Source organism: Oryctolagus cuniculus, chromosome 5 (genome assembly GCF_051225735.1).
Source record: "Oryctolagus cuniculus isolate XC-2025 breed Fujian yellow rabbit chromosome 5, ASM5122573v1, whole genome shotgun sequence".
In the NCBI taxonomy this organism is placed as follows: Eukaryota; Metazoa; Chordata; class Mammalia; order Lagomorpha; family Leporidae; genus Oryctolagus; species Oryctolagus cuniculus.
The window spans coordinates 126285764-126306817 of record NC_142871.1 but is presented as its reverse complement, the minus strand read 5'-3'; the positions used below and the strand labels follow the sequence as shown (position 1 = coordinate 126306817).

The window sequence follows — 21054 nt, the reverse complement described above, 5'->3', positions numbered from 1 at the left end:
TGGGCACCCGAGTAACCAAGGAGCGGCCAAACGCAGAGGACGGGGGCACTTTGTCTCCCACACCCCCCTCCTCGCCCCAGTCTGTTTTCTGGAGCTGTGTGACCAGGAAGCCATAGGCCAGGGCTGCTCGCTCTCAGGAGGGCAGGTCTGGAGGCAGAGGCCTCTGTCATGAGAGCCCTAGTGACTGCTTCCTTCTGGATGCTGCCAGTGGGCACTGGGCTAGAGGAGCCGATGAGGCTGCACGGTGGCTTCACTTCAGCATCCCAGGTGAGGGTGCTGCGCAGGGCCAGGGCAGCTGACCTACACAGCCCTGGGCCAAGTGGCCTGCTGGTGTTCAGGTCTGTGGGACGCAGGGCGGCCCTGGTGAGTGTGCTGTGGCCAGGGCAGGCTGTGGGAAGCCGGGGCAGTGGCAGCCGCTGCAGGCCCCAGAGCAGCTCTCAGTGCGTGGCTGGCTGGTCCAACCCCACAACTTTCAAAGCATTTGCCTTCTGGCAGGGCCTGGAGCAGGGCTGTGGCGGGGCCGGGAGAGGCCCGGCGCAGGGGAATAGAAGCCCCAGATCTGCATCCAGAGGCGACTTTCCCAGGCTCCTTCCGCCCACACAGCAGCTCCCTCCCTTGGTTCTGGAGTGGGATCAGGCCCTTCCAGCCAAGTCCTCGTGGCTGTACAACTCAGCCCCAGGCTGGGCTGCTCCTGTTTCGCGGAGCAAAAACCAGGCAGAACCCAGGATGTAGAGGCTTGTAAGCGGAGCACAAGCCCCTCTGGCCGGCGCTGGCTCCCAGTCTGCCAGCTCCAGCAGCCAAGCAGAGGCCCCTGAGCCTGGAGGCCTGACGCAGCTGAACTTGCATCTGAGCCCCCTAGGCTGGCGTAACCCACCCCCGAGTGGGGACTTCTGAGGGATCTCAGGAGCGACTCCCCAGCCCAGCCCAGCCCCCACTTGACCTTTCGCTGGACTCACTGACATGAACACCAGTGGCTGCTTTGAGTTTTTCCTGCTTCCCCTGGAAGTGGTCTTCATGGGCAGTGTGGCAGCTGCAAGGCCACCAGGAGGAGTCGGGCAGCTGGGACTTCCGTGGTTGTCCCCTCCCTGGCACGTGGCCTGGCCTCACCTGCTGCCCATCTCCTCCCAGGGTCCTGGAGCGTGCAGATGGAGAGGGGCAACGCCTTGGTGGTGCTGCGCAGCCTGCTCTGGCCGGGCCTCACCTTCTACCACACTCCCAACACCAAGAGCTACGGCTACGTCTACGTGGGCACTGGCGAGAAAAACATAGACCTGCCCTTCATGCTGTAGGCTGGTGCAGCCCGCGGGCTCTGTAGTGTCTGAGCACTATTTTTATAAATGGTAGTGTACTGCCTTCCTTGTCCTGTGGTGCCGCCACTCGTCGCCACGTCTGTCGTGTCCATGCTCTAAGGAGAGGCCCACCGAGCCAGGAAACCCACCTGTGCAATGGCAGCAAGCTGAGGGAGAAGGTGAACACAGCCAGGGGCCCCTGAGGAGGGGCCCACCTACTGCTGCCCTGGAGCCCCCAGGGCCTCCCTCCAGCTGCATCACATGGCCTCCGCGCTGGCGCTCAGCACCCAGCTGCGAATGCCCGCCCCCATGCCCGGGCAGTGAATACGCACCCAGCGGGCAAGTCCAGCTGCCTGGTTTATGATCTTCCTTCAGGCAAACCTCTTGCCCCCCATGCTGAACATCACCCAGGTCCTGCCCAGCCAGTCTCGTGGAGAACACAGCAGTGGCCGAGGGACCCGACTGCTTGCCTGCGGCTCCCAGCTCAGCTCCTAGGCAGGCTAAGGGTATTGGAGTTCGTCCCGCTGTCCCTTGCGCTGCTGGCGTGGGAGGCGCAGGACAGCGTGGCGGAGGGCTGGCGAGCCGGCCTTGCGCTCAGTGATAGAACTTCAAAGGTGTTCTCGAGTAGCAGACGTTGTCCCTCAGGAGGGGCGAGCCCACGGGCATGCGCACCTTGTTCCAGCGGTGGCCTCTGTTGTAGATGGGCCTGGCGGAGCGGGGGGACCAGCGGGTCAGGTAGCTGTGGAGTGAGGACAAGGAGGTGGCTGGGGCTTGCAAGTGGGAGAGAGGGCTCCTGCCTCCACGGCCCGAGCCACGGCTGGCCAAGCAAACCCTCTGACCAGTTTTCCTTTCTCAAAGGACAGGGGATTTTCCTGGGAGTAACTGCCGAGTATCCCGTAAACAGACAGGCTGGGCCGCTCCTGCCGCAAGCCGTGTGTGGCCAGGGTCAGGCAGCCCAGGGCCACGAGCTCCCTTGATCCTTGTGAATTGTCAGTGTTGGTGTGTGCGTGCCGGGGAGAAGGTGCAGTTAGGAGCCTTGGGGAGAGGAGAGCTGGGGAAATGCCCGGAGGAAGCCGCCACCCCAGCCTTCAGGGGAGTGCCCGGGGCTCCTGCGCTGCTGTAGGACCCCTGTTCCTCACCAGCCAAGGCCTGGGCCTGTGGAGGCGCCTGCACCCGGGGAGGTTCCTGGAAGGGGGAGCTGATGGCGGCCACCCATAGTACTTTGGCCTCTTTTGGGGATGGCCAGGGCGCTGATAGTTCCCGGAAAAGTGGCTCATGCGGCTGGGATTGGGATTTACTCTGTCCAGAACGAGACTTGGATCCTGTCCAGAAAGGCCCATCCTTCGTCTTGAAAGCTCAGCTGTGACAAAGGCCAGGAATCTCCCCTGCCTCCCCCGTAGGTTGAGGCTCAACCCAGCTGCCTCCAGAGACCCTCAAATGAGCTTTATAATAAAAAACAAAATCACTACTTTTGACTAAAAATTTTTAAATGAAAGTGAAAATCGACTGCTGATTTATGCAATGCAACCAAGGCCCTGGCTCCTGCAGCCAGAGGGGAAGCCGCACGAGGGGCAGCCGGCTCTCCAAGCGCGTGCCAGGCAGGGGTGGCGGGCTGGGCTTCCCCGTGGCCATGGCTGGGATGCCAGCTATGGGGTGAGCCGCCCCGAGGGACTGTGTTTTCTAGGACTGGTGGTGCTGGGACAACAGAGTAAGGCCAGGGAAGGCCACCTGATGGCCCTGGGCCGACCCTGCCCTCCACCCCAGAGCAGGAGGTGGAGGGGAGGGTGCTCACTGTGATAGACTCTAGAGGACCCCTTGGCTGACCAGGCTGTCCTGAGCTCCTACCCTAACGCTGGGCCTTCCTCCCCGTGCCCCAGAGGGACCTGAGGGAAGATGGGCTTCAGCTAGCCTCGGGCCTGACGCCTGTGCCACACAGGGCAGCCAGCTGGCAGGGGTGGGCTGGGTGGCCTCCAGTCAGCTCTCTGGGAACAACCTCGCTCTAGGCGCAGTCAAAGCTCTTTCCCTAACCCCGCTCCCTCGCTCCTCTCCTGCAGGGGTCCGGGGAGGGAAGTGGCAGAACAAAGGAGGGCTCCAGGGGCCCTGGCCAGACCTGAGCCGCTGCATGGCAGCTGAGGACCGCTGGATGCGATCACAAGAGTGCCTTGGAGGGAGTCAATTTCCTTCCAGGCAGCACTTCCCCCTCCTGCCACAGTGGCCTCTGCAACCTAAGAGCCCCCACACTTCATCAATCCTGTGTCACGTCAAAGGACACCGGATGTCTGGGGTGAGCCTGGCCTGGCTTCAAAGGCCTGCAGGCAGGATGGAGTGTGTCCTCAGGCCTGCTGCTGTCTCTGACAACCCCAGAGCGGGGTGGGCTCCCCCAAGTGGCCCACAGCAGAGCTGGGAGACAGAAAAGAGGTTAACATGTTCTGCTCCCTCAGGGCTGCTGGCAGATGGCCCAGCTGGCAATGCGGGAGGTACAGGTGGAGTTGGGCACTGGGCCACAGTGCTGACAAGATGTCGACGAAGGCCCGGCTCTGGCTAGCCTGGCCTCCAGAGACAGGGGGGCCAGGTACCAGGAGGCAACTGTGCACTGCCCCCACGGCACCCTGGGCCTAGCAGCTCACTTTGCTTCTGTCATCTTTGGTCTCCACACTCAGGCATGGAAACCAGCAGTGGTAGCTGGACTGGCTGCCAGAGGGTGGGCCACTGGTACGGAGAACAGGAACAAACTCCCAGGTCAGTTCCACAGACTCAGCTCTACGCTCAACAAGGGGAAATTTAAAACCTACGAGTATGTGATTAAGGCGGCGTCAGAGATGGGGGGTGGGGGGGAGGAAGAGGAACTTGCAATAGGAGAGACGCCGGAGTGTCAGGTAAGAATCTTCTCTGGGGGCTGGCACTGTGGCACAGTGAGTGAAGCCACCATGTGCAGCGCCGGGATCCCACATGGACGTCCCAGCTGCTCTATTTTCAATCCAGCTCCCTGCTAATGTGCCTGGGAAAGCAGTGGAGGATGCCCCAAGTCCTTGGGCCCCTGCACCCACACAGGAGACCTGGAGGAAGCTCCTGGCTCTGGCCTGGCCCAGAGAGCCATTGAAGCCATTTGGAGAATGAACCAATGGATGGAAGATATTTCTCTCTCAAACTTTCACATTAAAAAAAAAAAAATCTGCTCTTACTTTAGAGGGGGCTACCGTGCTTAGGCTGGAGGACAGACTGATCTAGGGTCCAGGGTCTCCTCCTCTATAAGACCTCAGGACCTCCCAGGCTGCCATATGCAGCTGTGTATGTTGTTAACTGCACAACTCCAGGGAGCACTATTTGTAATCCTGTCCACCTGGTTAGTACACAGCTAGAGCAGCTATACACAGTGGTTCTACCCCAGAGAACCCTCCCATTTGGAAGACTTCATTCTGCCCTATAATAACCTCAGGGCTGCAGAGAGTTGGGATCCTGAAAGTTTGTAGAAGCACTCGGACATCCCCATAGCAACCCGGTGTGATGTCATAAACACAGGATTACCACATTCTAATGCCCAATCAGCTGCCTTCTTACCCTCCTTGCCCCCGTGCAGGGCCCTGCAGGGGAGGGAAGAGGAAAGAGAGATGCTGAGGCCAGCAAGGGGGGCGGCAGGAGAGGCTGAGCATGGTGGGACTGATGGGGTGGGGGCTTCTCACCCCGGGAGGCGGCGGCACAGCCAGCCAGGGTGCTTTCTAGCTTTCCTGTGCTACGGGCCGAACACTAGCAAACGGCTTCCCCAGTGCAGTCCAGTGGCAGCCAGAGGCCCACAGAACACTCAGGGCCAGCACCCAGATCTGCTTACCGGTTCAGCTGAGGTTTGCTCTTCGGAACAACGCCTTCAGGAAGCTGAGGCCTGTGATTTGGGAACAGACCTGCGTGGAGGGAAAAGCAGGGGTGGTCTCTGCAGCTCCCTCCACAGCTTGGGGGAGCAAGCAGGCCAGCACTGGGCGAGGAACATTGCGAGTCTCTTCCAGCTGGGTGGGGGAGCCGGCCCCGCTGCCCCCTGCCCCTCCGCCCCAGGGGCCGCCTACCTGCTCGGTGGGCCATCTTCACACACTCCTCCACCTTCCGGTGCTCCTCCTGGCACAGCCCCGTGACCTTGCGGGGCAGCATGCCTCCGTGTGGCCGGATGAACTGGCTGAGCAGCAGGACGTCCTAGTGCAGCCCAGGAGGAGAGGCGGGTCAACTGGGCAGCAGGGCCCCGTGGGCCGCAGGGCAGGCGGTGGGGTGCCAGCTCCCCGAGAGCTCTGTGGCTCTGGAAACCTACCTGAGGCCACTCCCTCCTCGCAGAGCTCTGCTACCTTTACCCCAGCAAAGGTTAACCCCACTCCGCAAAGTTTCCTGTACCCCGAGGCCACCCAGAGCTCCCGCCCCATCATGAGATAATCTTTTGAGGGAACAGGTAGAGAAGCCCTTCAAGAAGTGTTCGTCTATGTACCTTCCTGGGTGACAGAATGTCTCTTGGCCTCGTCTCCCTGGGTGGGGTGGAGGCCACTGCCACACAAGAGGGCAAACCTGTGCCGCTTCAGCCCTCAACATCATGTACATACCGCAGGCCAGTGACATGCGTCCCCCCCACCCCGCCACCATCTGCCATTCCTGTTGCGATGTTAGGTGGGTGTGCGTGCCCAGGAGGAAGGGACTGGGCTGTGAGGTTGATCCCACGGCTTCTAAGTCCCCATGACAGATGTGACGGATTCTTGGGCTTCCTCTGGACCACCACAAGCCCACCTGAGATGGGGCCAAGGACACAGGAACATACAGAGCCCAAATCAAGACCTGAGAGTACCTCTCCTCCACTCTTACCTCTCGCAGAGTGGCTGCAGGGGTTAAATAAAATTCACCCCACACACCCAGGGGCTTGGCATGCCTATCTTAGCAGTCATGTTCCACAAACCAACTTGCGCCCTGGCAGGCGCCTTGCTGTATAACCACAGATTTGTTTTAATCACTGGACAGTTCCTGAGGGACCTAGGCCCCCAATTCCCACCCCTGTACTCCTCAGAATCTGATGAAAAGAACTTGGATTGGATTAATCTGGGGCTGCCAAGCAAGCCGACAGTTCTGTACAGCTCAGGCTAATGGTGCCCTAAGTGGAAAGAAGTAAAAGGAAAACAACTCTAGCCTTTACCTCGGAGGGGATTGGATTTCTTCTGCTGGACAGGCAGAACCAAGTCTATTTCCTGGAAATGGCTGGTGGGAAGCGCCCCCCACTGGCTGGGCAGGTATGGGGTTCCCAGTACCCCCACAGACATCCGTGCTGTAAGGAGCTCTGAACACGGCCCCTGCCTGCAGGCCTCCCACTACTCCTGGCAGCTACCACCTCCCACCCGAGGGTGGCCTGAAGCCAAGGCTCCCAGCCCAGGAGATTAGCTGGGTCATTCTGCTCGGATCCCATGGGCATGCGGCTGCTCCTGTTCCTGTCATCTGACCAGGACCTCTGCCCTAGTCATCCCACCCCACAAAGGGGCCCAGGGACAACTTGCAGGTCAAACTGGCCTGGAGCTGGAATCACCTGAAACCCAAAAATAGGGTGCTTAATGTCACCGGGGAGAGCACTGAAGAACAAGTGTGGATTTCTCCAGGTCCCCCCTCCCCCCCCAGCTGAAGAGAGCGTGCGCAGTGGCCGGCAGGACGTGGGCCGTCTGAGCGTGGAATCCAGCTCTGGTGCATCCGAGCTGGGTGAGCTCACGCAAGCTAAGTAGCTCCGTGCTGTCCATCTCCACTGTGAAACCAGGGTGAAAAGCCCCAATGCAGAGGTCACTGAACGCTACGGGGATGGGAAGCTGTCAGCACTCCGCACAGGGCCTGACCCAGCGCGTGCTCCATCCACTGCCTGCTGTTCACGGTTCTCTTCCTTCCCTGGAAACAACTGCTGTAGAAGAGCGAGCGCAATCAGTATCTCTGTAGCCCAATATGGAAAGAGACAGTCATGTGTTCCCAGGTCACAGCAAGAACCAAGAGCCCATTCCACTGCATCCTCATTACAAAAGGAGGAAGGCCAAACCCAGAGCAGGATTCCAGCCCCACGGGAACACATCCCCCGCAGGCTGGGTTACAGGGCTCCGGGGGTCTGAAGCGTAACCAGACCATGAACTCAATTAGTGGCTCTCAACCCTGGCTACGCATGAGAATCACGGGAGAGCTTTAAAAAACTGCAAGCCCCACCCCTAGAGACAGACTCCGTGGGTCTCGGGGTGGAGCCTGGGCATCATTATTTTTTAAAGCTCCCCAGGTGATTCTAATGTGCAGTCAAAAATCAAGGGCCACTGGCCAAAATGTCATCTTTGGGCGGCTCCGTGAGGTGCCACCAAAGCTCCTCAAATTAAGGAGGACTCTGCCCTCCGAGCCACACAGAGCTGACTGCTTCTCTCACAGACTCACCTCATAGGTGTACTTGTGCTTCAAGTTCCAGCGGCAGATAGGGCACTGGCCAGAGGGGTTAGGGGGATTTGGACTCTCCTTGGGAGTCCCTGTGATGCGGCCTTCAATCTAAGAGGCAGAGACAGAGAGTCAGCTTGAGGGACAGGGCAGGAGGAGCCACTTGTCTTCGAGCAAATGATGGGAATGCTGGTCAAGGTTTATCTCCAGGGAAACTCGGCAGAGCTATCAGGTCAGTCTACCTGAACGGGGGGGTTTGTTCTACAGCTGCACACTGGGCCTCGGGTAGCCCCAGGCTTGTGTTCTGGCTTGCAGGGGTAGTGGAAGGAACCATCTGAACTTACTGCTGGTGGCAAGGGGAGGAAGGAGTTTGCTGAATCAATTGAATGCTACCTTTCCTTCATCAGAAAAGCCAAAAACACAAGTCATTATGCTCCCTGCAAGGCACCCACCACCCCACCCACAACTCCGGGAAAAATTCACACACATACAAGGTAAAAGGTTTCATAAGCAGACATTTAGCCGAGCGGTTAAGATGCTCATGTCCCGAAACAGAGTGCCCAGGGCTGATGCCAGCTTTAGCTCCTGACTCCAGCTTCCTGCTAAGGCTAACTCTGGGAGGCAATGGTGATGGCCCATGTAACAGTTCCTGCCACCCACGTGGGAGATCTGGGTGGAGTTCCTGGCTCCTGGCCTTGGCCCCAGCCCAGCCCTGGTTATTGTGGGCATTTGGGAAGTAAACCAGAGGACAGGAGCTCTCCATTTGACTTGTCTCTCAAATACATTTAAATAAATAAGAAGTTTCAAATGGTGCAGGCTCCCCCACCATCCTACATGTCCACTTTTCTAGTTTTCTCTTATAGATCTTTTTTTTTTTTTTTTTTTTTTTAAGATTTACTTGTTTGAAAGGCAGAGCTATAGAGGCAGAGGGAGACAGCGAGAGAGGTCTTCCATCCGCTGGTTCAATCCCCAAATGGCTGTAATGACTGGAGCTGGGCCGATCTGAAGCCAGGAGCCAGGAGCTTCTTCCGTGTCTCCCACATGGGTGCAGGGGCCCAAGCATTTGGGCCATCTTCTACTGCATTCCCAGGCCAAAGCAGAGAGCGGGATTAGAAATGAAACAGTCAGGTCTTGAACTGGTGCCCATATGGGATGCTGCACTGCAGGCGGCGGCTTTACCGCTTACGCCACAGCGCCAGCCCCTCTTACAGATCTACATGTATGCCAGTGAGACTCAACCAGAGGTAACAGTGCTCCCACGGGGACACTTGGCAGTATCTGATAATGTTTTTGAAGGTCAAGGCTGGGGTTGGAGGTGCTGCTGGCATTTAGCAGGGATGCTGACCATCCTACAATGCACAGGAAAGTCCCCCCAACAGGGAATTATGTACCTGAAATCCTACAGTGCCAAGGCTGAGGAACCCAGGGCTGCAGCTAGATGAGCAGATCCCTGTGTGCACTACTGCTTCTTCTGTCTTTTTTATTTTTAAACACAGATGGGAGGAAATGTTCTCCTCGCTTTTAGCATCTTTGATGCCATCTTCCAAATCCTGTTGAGGCCACGTGTGGAATGACCTTCCCATTGCTGTTGTATCCTGTGACACGGCCTTGGGATTACCAAGTGCAATAAACCTGATCACCTGGGTGTCGGCTCCAATTGCAAAAGGGGTTTGGAACGCCTGTGGACTGAGGCTGTGGATCACGGGCGGCTGCGACAGGTCTGAGAAGCTTTGGGAGGGAAGCAGCACTGTCGTCTCGTTGGGGAGAACTGGCAAAGGGAAAGGGCCCCAAGTACTACGTGGCCAGGCAGGGCACGGCTGCGCGTTCTGCCTCGGCAGACACAGCTATGCTGGAGTCAGAGTCGGAGGAGTTGTGGGTTAAGTAAGAGACACCCGCGGGTCTGTGGTAGGTCTTCGGGGTTACAGGGAGCCTGGGGGAGAATGCTGGTGTGTACTGACCCCCACTATATGCTTGGCTCTGTGCGAACAATGCAGAGACACCATTTCACCCACCCACCCCCACCCCCCCCCCCCCCGGTAAGACAGGCGTCTGACCTAATTTGACAGAGGAGAGAGTGATACAAAAGGTCAGCCATGGCTGTGTCTCTCTAGGCACGGGGGGCCCCCCTTTGCCCCCACGGGTTCTCAGAGGGTCACACCGTCTCCATGTTCACCCCACAACAGCAGATCCACGCCCCGTTTGACAAGCCTGATATATCACTCCTCTCTAGAGTGGAGTTTATAGAGGTGAATGATTGTTTTGGCTTTGAATTAGAGATTGAAAAAAGGTGTCTTAAGGTGATGGGGATCCCTTAAAATGACAAGGGGTCTGGGGCTAAGCAGCGGAGGCTGAGGGAATGCTCTGGGGAAGACTCGGACTCATCCTGGGGTAAGACTGCTGTGAGGAGGGCTGCGCGTGGCTGGTTACCAGCAGGGTTAAATCCTTGGTTGACATGGAAGTTACAGAGGCTTCTGGGAGCTCTGTGGAGTGGCTGAGGATTTCTTGGAGGCATGGAAGGCCATGTGAAAACAACATTGTCTTTTAAGGATTATAGGATAATCTAGGCCCCGTGACTCTCCAAGGAAGGGAGGTGCGATGGGCCCAGGGAGGTCAAGGGGGCGAGGGTGCACGAATTGTTCCAGCTTTCTTACGGACAGACAAGCCAGGGCGCCAGTTAGCGAGGCCAGGGCCCAGAGAATGTCACCTTTTAAATGCATCACTTAAGGAGCAGCTTAGTCAGTCCAGGCAGAAAAGACAGGAACTGAGGCCCAGGTTCCTGGCCCTGGGTCAGCTTGACTCTGGTTCTCCAGGCCTGCTACACTGCCTTAGTTTCCCCTTTGGTAACTGACTGATCACCTGCCAAAGAACCTATCTACAAAGGCCTCTGAGACTTTATCATACAAAAGGTCACTTTAATCAAATAACAGATACCTCAGCCGGGGCACGGTGACTGTTCCTTATTAACCGCACTACAGTACAGTTTGGAAGAGTAGACAGTGGGATTTACAGTCACCAAGGGAGATGACCCCAGAGCCAGGAGTCCAGTTTGGGCTTCCCTCCTGCCCTCATAGGAACAGCCACACAGTTCCAAGCACTAAAAAGGTTCTAAGTGGCCAACTCGATGATACTCACTATAGTTGTCTTCCCTTCCTGGATCTCCACCACTGCAGAGATAAAGGGGAAAAATTAGGTCAGCCATTTAATAAGAACACGAAGTTTCAAATAACAGCTCAAATTCTACACACGAGAAAAAAAGAAGCCTTCAGTCTGTACTCTCTCACGGTCCCCATCTGGGACAGACAGTGGGCAGGGCTCACCCCTGTGTGCCAAGGCCTACGCCCTTAAGGCTGGATGGAGGCAAGCCCAAGATTCCTGGGTAGTATCATTTCTCTGGGATTAGGGATCTCCACATCATCTCTGCCTTTTTTTCTTTCTTTCTTCTTTTTTTTAAATTTTTTTTTTTAATGGAGAGATGGAGAGACAGAGAGACAGAGAGAGAGAGAGAGAGAGAGAGAGAGAGGTTTTCTATCTGCAGGTTCACTTCCCAAATGGCCACAATGGCCGGAGCTGAGCTGATCAGGAGTCAGGAGCCAGGATTCAGAGCTGCTTCTGGGTCTCTCATGCAGGTACAAGGGCCCAAGGACTTGGGGCCATCCTCTACTTCTTTCCTAGACCATAGCAGAGAGCTGGATTGGAAGTGGAGCAGTTGGGACTTGAACCAACACCCATATGGGATGCCGACACTGCAGGCGGCGGCTTTACCTGCTATGTCACAGTGTCAGTCTCACTATCTCTGCCTTTCAAAAAATATATATATTTTTTTAATTTCATAGTCAAAGAGACAGAAAGAGAGGGACTCCATTAGCTGGTTCACTCCCCAAATGCACACAACAGCTGGTGCTGGGTCAAGCTGAAGCCAGGACCCCAGAACTCAATCTGGATCTCTACATGGGTGGCAGAGAACTAAATACTTGATCCATCAACTGCTGCCTCTCAGATCACACATTAGCAGGAGGCTAGACTCAGAAGTGGAGGCTTGGATTCAAGCCCAGAGACTTGGACATGGGTGTCACAAGTGGCATCTTAACTGAGGGGCGCCATTCACCGCTCCCCCAGCCCCCATTTCTGCCCCTCCAAGCTGAGATTCCTCTTGTTCTATCCAGAGGAGCTGGCAAGATCCTTCCTCACCACAGTTAGCAATAATTACCCAAGAGCTGGTGTTGCAAAGGTATCTAAAAGACCTCCAAAAGTACCCACTATGTGTATCCCCTCACAAAGAGAATCAGGTAAAAATGGTTTGTGACTCTGAAGAGGCAGGGCACGGAGCTAACACTGTTCCAGCGGCTCCATGGTAATGAAACAAGTTCACCTCTAAGTATGTCTGAGGGTCTCATGTTAAATGTGCATGAAGCAGTGGTGCGAGTTAAATCTGCTTCTCCTCCTGCAAGGATCTCGATATCTACACCGCAGGTGGGTGCCGGAAGAGGTGGGAATCAGGAACCTGCATGCAGCTGGATCCAGGCTAACCGCAAAGGGAGCACCGCCACACCAAACAGAGGGGCCGCTCCACTCTGCCTGTGTAGGCCTCCAGCAGTCAAAAGGGAGCCTGAGTGCGATGCACACCTGCCAGGGCATCCACACTCCCCAGCCTCCTTAACAGGCAGGAAGGACGACAACTCGAATAATCAAAGGAAGAGACAAGTGAAGAGCCCACATTTGGCTCATAAAATTAACTACAAAGCTCTTGGAGATTCTCCCTTGTTCTCTGTTTCTTCAGAAAGAGAGAAGGCACAGCTGTTAGCACAGGCTCTGGGACATGGCAAATGCTCACAAAGCGACAACTAACATTTTTAAGGAGCAAAATACTTGTCACCATCCTCTTGTGGCTGCTAATTACTGTAAAGGAAAACATGGGTCTACAGAGCGAGGTAGCAAACTGCTCTCAAAATACTAAAGCCACATTCTAACAGCTGCATGGGTACCACAATTTACTTCTATTCCACTCTGGCCCAGGCAAGAAGTAGTACAGATCAGAAAGAGCCTAAGATTCTCTTTTTATTTGTTTGTTTTAAAGACTTATTTTATTTATTTGAAAGGCACAGTTATAGAGAGAGGGAGAGACAGAGAAGGAGAGACTGATATCTTCCACCTGCTGGTTCAACTCCCCAAATGGCTGCAGAGGCTGGGGCTGGGCCAGGCCAAAGCCAAGAGCTAGGAGATTCATCTGGGTCTCCCACGTGGGTGTAGGGGCCCAAGCACTTGGGCCATTATCTACTGCTTTCCCAGGTGTATTAGCAGGGAGCTGGATCGGACGTGGAACAGCCAGGACTTGAACCAGTGCCCATATGGAATGTCGGCATCACAAGCAGCTTTACTCACTATGCCACAATGCCAGCCCCAAGCTTAAGATTCTTAACTTTCAAAGCCCAGTGTAGGGCAGGCATCATGGTGTGGCAGGTAAAGCTGCTGCCTGCATCCCATATGGGCACCGGTCCGAGTCCTGGCTATTCCACTTTCAATCCAGCTCCCTGCTAACATGCCAGGGAAGACAGGCCCAAGTGCTTAGGCCCCTGCATCCATGTGGGAGACCTGTATGAAGCACCTGACTCCTGGCTTTGGCCTGGCCCAGCCCTGGCCACTGCAGCCATTGGGAAGTGAACCAGTAGTTGGAAGATCTCAATCTCTCTGTAACTCTGCCTTTCAAGTAAATAAATAAATAAATAAATCTTAATTCCCCCCCCCCCCCAAAAAAAGAAAGTCCAGTGAAAGCTATGACCCCACCTCCCCGGCCCAGGGAAAGTCCGTAAGCACGGACATAGTAAGACACAGATTTCAAGGGGCTCACAGTCCCCCCAGGCTCTCTACCCGTGGAACAGTAATAGTGGTTCTCTCAGTGGTGGCAGCTGGTGCTTTTACTTTCTTCTGTAAGTTTCTAAAATCAACATGTATTGTTTTTCAAATAAACAATAAAAAGAGAAGGGCATGTTAGAAAGCAATTCTAACCCAACCAGAGGCCCGCAGCAGCATCTGTGCTCACTGAGCTCTGTGACTGACACCTAATTGGACACAGGCTGCCTGGAACTGTTCCCCATTTGTTTTCTGAGCAGGTCATTCATGAAGACTCATTACCGCAAAAGAGCCGACCGGAGAGCTGCTCCGTGTCCAACTGCAGACAAAGGAGTGACAATGGCCAGAGGACACTGCAGTCACTAATTAATTCAAAGTCCAAGTAGGCCTCTTGGAGTAAAAGCAAATGCGTCACTCCACACACGGTTCTACCGAACAGAGACCAACCAAGAACGGGATGTGGGTGCGACTCAACCTGGCCCGCAGTCTGAACGCCAGCGCAGCTGCCAACGGAAGGTCACTGCCGTGAGTCAATCTGCAGAAAATCTGCAAAACCCAACCCAAGCGAGGGCCCTGGGGCAACCAAACCTGAGCAATGGTGGTGGTGGGGTAGTGGGTGGGTTCCCTGAGACTCCCCGTGCAAACAAAGACACACATTCTGGTGCCCCTGGAGTCAGCACGAGAACAATGCCCGAAACACCAAGGGGATAAACATGTGGTTCCCTACAGTGGAGGCACTCGGGTCCTAACCATGAGGTAAACAAGCCTAACAAAACACACATCACTCCCGGCAAAGAACCAAACCCTGAAGTCATCCCACTGGTCCCTGGAAAAGAGATCAAAGCCCATGGCAAGCCCCACTATTCGCAAGCTCTTCCCACAGCGGCTCTGAGCCAGTGAATCATCTTACTAGAAGCCAGTGGATCAAACAACGGGCAGATGCTTATCTAACACAGACAATTTGTCAAACCAGAAGGGACGACCTGGGAACTCACAGGAGCCCGAGATTGATCAGGGTGGAGTTTTAGCAGGGGCAGAAGGCTCGGCTGGAGCCTAGAGAGGTCCTCAGTAGATTTTAAGCCTCTGGAAAGAGGAGATAGGAATCAAAAACAGTATTGATTTTCAGCGTGCATAGAAAAACATGTCAAAACTAAACAAAACCTGAGATCCATTTTGTCCCTGGCCGCCTCTCCACTGAGGAGAAGTGGGGGTGGCTAAGAAAAGTGGGACTGAGAGATTTAGGCACTAACAGAAAACTTGTTCAGAAAAAAATGAAATCACCCTGATGTTCTGAGATGTGGTGGTATCAACAAAATTAAAGACAGCAATGAAGCATTTCCTATACAGGAACCAAGTGCCAAAATCTGTCAAGACAAGCACTTCTACACAACAAGCAATCTTACCCCGAATGGGGAAAGGCATTTTCTGAGTACCCAAGGAGCACACAGCCCTGCCCACCTCCTGTGGAGACTTACAATAGAACAGCAGCACACAGTCTTTGTCCTAGAGGAGGAAAGGGAACTAACCTAAGTATGGGAACTTCACTGTAATAAAGTCCATGCCTCGTAAAAAGGTCCTCAGAGTACTTCAGCCACTACTCACCCAGGATGGAGTCCAAGACAGCTGACTGGAGCAAACGGCATTGTGGTGAAACTGCACTGAATGCAAAAACCCTTGATGGCCACACAAAGACGTGGGGAGCTTCAGCCATTTAAGACCCAACTGCCAATGAACGACGAGTGCAGGGCACTGAAGCAGGAAATGGCCAAAGAAATCAAGGTCCCTACTGGAAAGGACCTGTGGATACCAAGCCCCAAGCCGATGGCTAGAAGGGCCAGGGAGTGGAGTGCCGTGTCTGTGCTGTGTGCCCTCATGCCTAGCCACCGACAGCTTTTCTCAAACACCTTCCTGCTCCAAGAACCGCTTCCTTCAGTTCAACTTCATATTAATGTTTTCTGGTTCCCTGACTGCCTCTCCTTCCTTTTCTCTTGGACCCCTGAACTAGTGTCCCTGAATGGGCTAGCACTGTGGCACAGCACATTAAGCTGCTTGTACTGGAGGATGGCTCGAGTCCCTAATGCTCCTCTTCCAATCTAGCTTCCTGCTAATGCACCTGAGGGGCAGCAGGTGCTGGCCCAAGTACCTGAGTTCCTACCACCCATGTGGGAGACCTGGATGGAATTCCAGGCTCCTGGCTTTGGCCTGGTCCAGCCCCAGCTGTTGCAGGCATTTGAGGAGTAAACCGGTAGATGGAAGATCTCCCCCTCTCACTTCCTGTCTCTCCCTTTATTTCATCACTCTGACTTTCAAATAAATAAATCACTTTTATTAAAACAAGCTTTTCATTACAGGACTTCCTGCACTGCCAGGGATATCTGTGTCTGAAGTGCTAGGTCCTCCAGAAAGCCCCTAGCTAACTGAAGGAGACAAAGCAAATTCTCTTTGGCTTTTACTTGTTTCAGTGGACTCTGCTATGATAGTCTGAGATCATATGTTAAGTCATATGATCATGTGTTTATTCTTCCTTCATAAGGGTTCTGAGCGCGATAAGGCAGGAGTGAGTTCTAACACAAACTTTCCATAGCCTGGCAGTGCCAACTAGAAAGGCATTAAATGGGCTTTGGCTTTCAGGAGAGGAGGGCCCAACAGGGAGGCCCGGCCATGAAGGAGAAGGAAGAGTGTTGGCTTCACCTCCAACTCCGGGCTGCGTAACGCAGGGCAAGGTGCTGAATCCCATCTGTAAAGACGAGGACAGCTGGCACCCACCTTGACAGAGTTAGGATGAAAGGCTAAAGAAACGTGTGTGGAAAACCCAGCAGGTGATTCGCACATGGGCACTCAGTAAATCACAATTTCCATTTCTGTCCCCTCCGTTTTGCTTCTCCCACTGTCTTTTCTGGCTTGTGTCAGACTTTAGAGCAGACCGTCTTGACTGCAGCAGGACTGACGTTTTAGCCAGATGGTTCTGTGCTGCAGGGCGCTCTCCTGTGCACTGTCAGAGGCCTGGCATCGCTGGCACCTAGCCACCAGATGCCAGTTATGACAACCAAACAGTGTCTCTGGACATTGCCACAGGTTTCCTGGGGGTGGCAAAAGCGCTGGTGGAGAACCACCGCTTTAGACCAGAAGGCCTGGACAGTGCCACAGGGCTTTTCCAACGTGTCTAGCAGGTTTTCCAGTTTGCACTGCAAAGGCCCCCATTAAAGAAAAAGCAGACTGAAGGTCTTCACAGAGGAGTACTGGTGTGCTCAGTCCTCATAAACTCTAAAATTATTTTTGAAAAGTAGGTTGCGCCGGTGCCGCGGCTCACTTGGCTAATCCTCCACCTTGCGGCGCCAGCACACGGGGTTCTAGTCCCGGTCGGGGCGCCAGATTCTGTCCCGGTTGCCCCTCTTCCAGGCCAGCTCTCTGCTGTGGCCAGGGAGTGCAGTGGAGGATGGCCCAAGTGCTTGGGCCCTGCACCCCATGGGAGACCAGGAGAAGTACTTGGCTCCTGCCTTCGGATCAGCGCGATGTGCCGGCCGCAGTGCACTGGCTGCAGTGGCCATTGGAGGGTGAACCAACGGCAAAGGAAGACCTTTCTCTCTGTCTCTCTCTCTCACTGTCCACTCTGCCTGCCCCCCCCCCCCAAAAAGTAGGTTGCTTGAACGAAAGATGGCTCAAGTGGTTGGGCCCGTGCCACCACATGGAGTAGTGACCAGTAGGTGAAAGCATTCACACACTCTCTGTCCCTCTCCCTCTCTTTGCGACTTTACTTTTCAAATAAAATCAATCTTCATGGAAAAAAAAAAAAGGCAAGAAAAGTAGAATGCTTGAGTATTTTCAGTAAGAGAACTGGATTCATCCCCACAACTTTCAATTCTACGTGTATATTTGGGTGTCAAATACACTGGCTGGGATCAACTAGGATGAACTGTAAGTACAATACTTCATGCCTTACGGAGAATGGATAGACTATAATAGGAAAGGCTTTTTTTTTCCACTTTAGGCTTTAAAGATGTGATTCTCAAGGATACAGAATAAGGCAGTGCCTTCACGTATCACACTGATCTAATACTTGGCTTTTGGTCTGACAGTGAGTAAGACAAAAGAGCTACCAATCTAAATATTAAAGGAGAAGAGGACTTCAGAAACTCAGTTGATTATAAAGTCCATCATTTCACAAACTTGCCAACTAAAAAAAAATTATTTAAATCTACCCTCAAATATTCCTGTCAAGGAACCATTCCTTGTCTTTCTTCTAGGAACATGGCAAAGAACCATTTCAACTTTGATTTTCATAAAGGAGTTGACAATTGCAGCTATTACAGTTTAAGACTTAGTAGGTTCCCTCAAGGATCTCATGGACACCCACTTACCAAGCGGCATGGGAACAGGTGTCTTTCTTTACTAATAGATTAGTCTACCTAACATGAACCAGGCAGTATCTGGACTTTTCCTAGCAAATATTTCCTCTTCCTTTCACAGCTAAATTCTTCAAACATATCTGCTATTTGCATTTTTCATCAACAATCATTTTCAAAAATTAATTTACTTATTTTATTTGAAAGGCAGAGACACATGGAGCAAAAGAGAGAGCGCTCATTCTCTGCTTCATTCCCTAAATGCCTGCAACAACCAGGGCTGGGACAGGCTGAAGCCAGAAGCTGGGAGCTCAATTTTGGTCTCCCATGGGGGGGGGGGGCAGGGACCCAAGTACTTGAGGCATCACCTGCTGCCTGCCAGGTGCGCATTAGCAGGAAGCTGAGATCAGCAGCGGATCTGGGACTGGAACCCAGGCACTAAGCCAGGTCTCATCCAGCAAGTTAACTGTCAGGCCAAACTCCACCCCAACTCACTCTTTGATTTCGACAGACTGGATTCCTTGTTTGAAAGCAAAAAGGACAGCCCTCTTCTGAGACAAATGCCACAGTCCATTCATTGAGCTATTCCTTTGGGGCCTTTCTGCTCCCGCTGACAATGATTGCTCTCCTCTACTCTGCAGACCGATATTATGCTAGAACCTTCGAAAAGACATACCACTCACCCTCTCCCGCTTCCAGCGGGACCCAAAGGCAAGCCATGTCCTGAAAGGCCTTTCCACACTCCGCCAGATTCTATCCTTTGCTAAGCCCGATCCAGACACATCCTCTTTATGAAAATTTCCAACCGCGTTTGCCGTTTCCGGTAACGGAACCTCCCAGCTAAGCTGCGATTGTTGGAATGTACACATTTCATCTCGTTATAGAGCTGACGCTTCTCAAGAAAGGGCTGTTTTCTCTTTCTCCAGCACCCCACTCCCAGCGGAAGCACGGACGGTCGAATCAGGCTACTTTTCCAGATCTAAGGTGAACGGAAGGCGGCACAACCACCCAGCATTTGCCTCTGTCTCGGCTGTCCGCCTCTCACGGAGACCAGCGGCCTGGGCAGAAAAACCTGGCAGCAGCACGTTTCCAAGACAAACTGGAAAGGGAGGTTCCCTCCCTCAAGGCTCAGGAGTTCTTAAATGGAGGCCGAGGAGAGTCCAGGAAGGAGAATTAATATGCAAAGCCCTAGAGAACACTTTTCTGAACCTTGGGATGGGCTTCTCTCCGTCTCCTCCTCTGCCTCGCGAGGACACCTTAACAGGCGGCAGGAGCTCGAGATAACAGCACCGAGGTCCGGAAGGGGTTTTTTAAGCATCCCCGAGGGTCAGTGCCTCCCAAGTTTCAGAACCCAGCGAAGCAAAGGGGAAGGACGGGCGCACCGGGGCTGGCCAAAGTATTCTCACCGCTTTTTCTCCTCAATTTCAGGAGGCCCCTGGGACCTGGGACTCACCTTCTCTGAACCCGCGAGCTGGAAGCCGAGACCAGCTGGTCGCGGCAGGACCCGCCAGGAGTCCTCTCAGTAGCCGCCCGCAGCCGGACAACAGCCCGCTGAAGGCCGCCATCTTGAAAACCAACCCTGACCTCTGGTGCACTTCCGCTTCCGGAACGGCGCGCGCGCAGCCGCAGTGGTGCGGCGGAAGCGGCGGGGCGCGGGCTTCGCGCAGGTTAAAGCTGTGCGTTGATTCTGTCGTCTGTCCTGTTCGGGACGGGAGGCCGCTGTGTCCAGCCTGCATTTTGTTCTGTGGTCCTCGGCGAGGTCTTCTTAGCTCCTAGTTGCCGGTTTCCGCAGTCGCCGAGGTTGCTTTTGTTCCCAGAAAGGCTTTCTTAGTATTTAAAGCTTATTTAAAGCTTTTTTTCTGCAAATTAGCTGTGGATTTTCAGCTTTTGTGACTGGGCTAGGCCTGTATGGGAGATGTTGAAATGACGAACTCTGGCTGTGTGTGTGTGTGTATCAGGCAGACGTAGGGTAGAATGAACACGTCCTTCCTAACCCCCCATACACTTATTTTTGTTTCTTTTAAATTTATTTCAGAGGCAGAGTGAGAGACAACTCCCACCTTCTGGTTCATTCCCCAGTGCCCAGAACAGTTGGGGATGGAGCAGGCTGAATCTAGGAGCCAGGAATTCAATCCAGTATTTTTTTTTTAAGATTATTTATTTATTTGAAAGAGTTACAGAGAGGCAGAGAGAGGTGTGTGTGTGTGGGGGTCTTCCATCCACTGGTCCACTCCCCAAATGGCTGCAACGGCCAGAGCTGTGCCGATCTGAAGACAGGAGCCAGGAGATTCTTTCAGGTCTCCTATGGGAGTTCAGGGGCCCAAGGACTTGAGCCATCTTCTACTGCTTCCCCAGGCCACAGCAGAGAGCTGGATTGGAAGAGGAGCATCCAGGACTCGAACTGGCACCCATATGGGATGTCAGCACTGCAGGCAGTGGCTTTATCCGCTACGCCACAGCGCCAGCCCCTTCAATTCAGTTCTTCCACGTGGGCTGCAAGAAACCAATTGCTTGACCCATCAGGGCTGCCTCCCATGATCTGGATTAGCAGAAAGCTGCACTCAGGAGCCTCACCTGGGCTCCAAACCCAGGCACTGTGGTATGAGATGCAGGTGCTCTGTGTCCTAACTGCTAGGCAGAATGCCTGCCCCTAAGCTTTGATTTTCATCTGTAGACTTCTTTACAGCTCCAGGGCTTTTGTACAGGCTATGTCTTCTGCTTGCTTTTTTTTTTTTTTTAATTTATTTACTTGAAAGTCAAAGTTACACAGAGGAGAGGCAGAGAGAAACAGAGTTCTTCCAGCCGCTGGTTCACTCCCCAAATGGCTGCAATAGCTGGAGCCGCGCCAATCCGAAGCCAGGAGCTAGGAGCTTCTTTTGGGTCTCCCACGTGGGTGAAGGGGCCCAATGACTTGGGCCATCTTCTGCTGCTTTCCCAGGTGCATTAGCAGGGAACTGGATTGGAAGTGGAGCAGCCGAGACTTTAACTGGTGCCTGTAAGGGATGCTGGCATTGCAGGTGGCAATGGTGCCACAATGCCAGCACCAAATATATACTTGATGAATGAATGAATAGAACCTATTTTTCCACAACGCCATCCCAGAGTCCATTTATTTATTTGAAAGTCAGAATTAGAGGGAGAGACACAGAGATCTTCCATCTGCTGATTCA

The 21054-nt window shown here is 53.8% G+C and overlaps 2 protein-coding genes across 13 annotated transcripts in view; one reads left to right on the top strand and one right to left on the bottom strand.

The window, feature by feature from the left end:
* RSPH9 (radial spoke head component 9) overlaps nucleotides 1-19750 on the top strand; it is a 39043-nt gene extending 19293 nt beyond the window's left edge. For 3 of the 7 annotated variants that reach the window (XM_017345152.4, XM_002714438.6, XM_089333901.1), the window contains exon 5: nucleotides 1129-2771. In XM_017345152.4, the coding sequence (XP_017200641.1) occupies nucleotides 1129-1289 (161 nt within the window). In that variant the 3' untranslated portion in view covers nucleotides 1290-2771. Of the gene's footprint in view, nucleotides 1-1128; nucleotides 2772-13801; nucleotides 14067-18810; nucleotides 19211-19312 lie in introns of those variants that run through there. The other 4 variants (XR_016234582.1, XR_016234583.1, XM_089333899.1 and 1 more) reach the window with 3 other exon arrangements.
* Nucleotides 1634-19459, bottom strand: MRPS18A (mitochondrial ribosomal protein S18A). Of its 6 annotated transcripts, none has more exons than XR_016234584.1 (7): nucleotides 19338-19459; nucleotides 10827-10858; nucleotides 7698-7805; nucleotides 6445-7188; nucleotides 5345-5468; nucleotides 5116-5185; nucleotides 1634-2028 (listed from the first exon to the last, which is right to left on the bottom strand). XR_016234584.1 is itself a non-coding variant. In XM_002714439.6 (6 exons), the coding sequence occupies exons 1-6, from the start codon at nucleotides 19447-19449 to the stop codon at nucleotides 1884-1886; spliced, it is 591 nt and encodes a 196-aa protein (XP_002714485.5). In that variant the 5' UTR covers nucleotides 19450-19459; the 3' UTR covers nucleotides 1634-1883. The 6 variants fall into 6 exon arrangements, 4 of the variants coding, with proteins under 4 accessions (XP_002714485.5, XP_089190028.1, XP_069930180.2 ...); XR_016234585.1 differs by having other exon boundaries at nucleotides 6445-7185; XM_002714439.6 differs by lacking the exon at nucleotides 6445-7188.
* Nucleotides 19751-21054: the final 1304 nt, after the last annotated feature.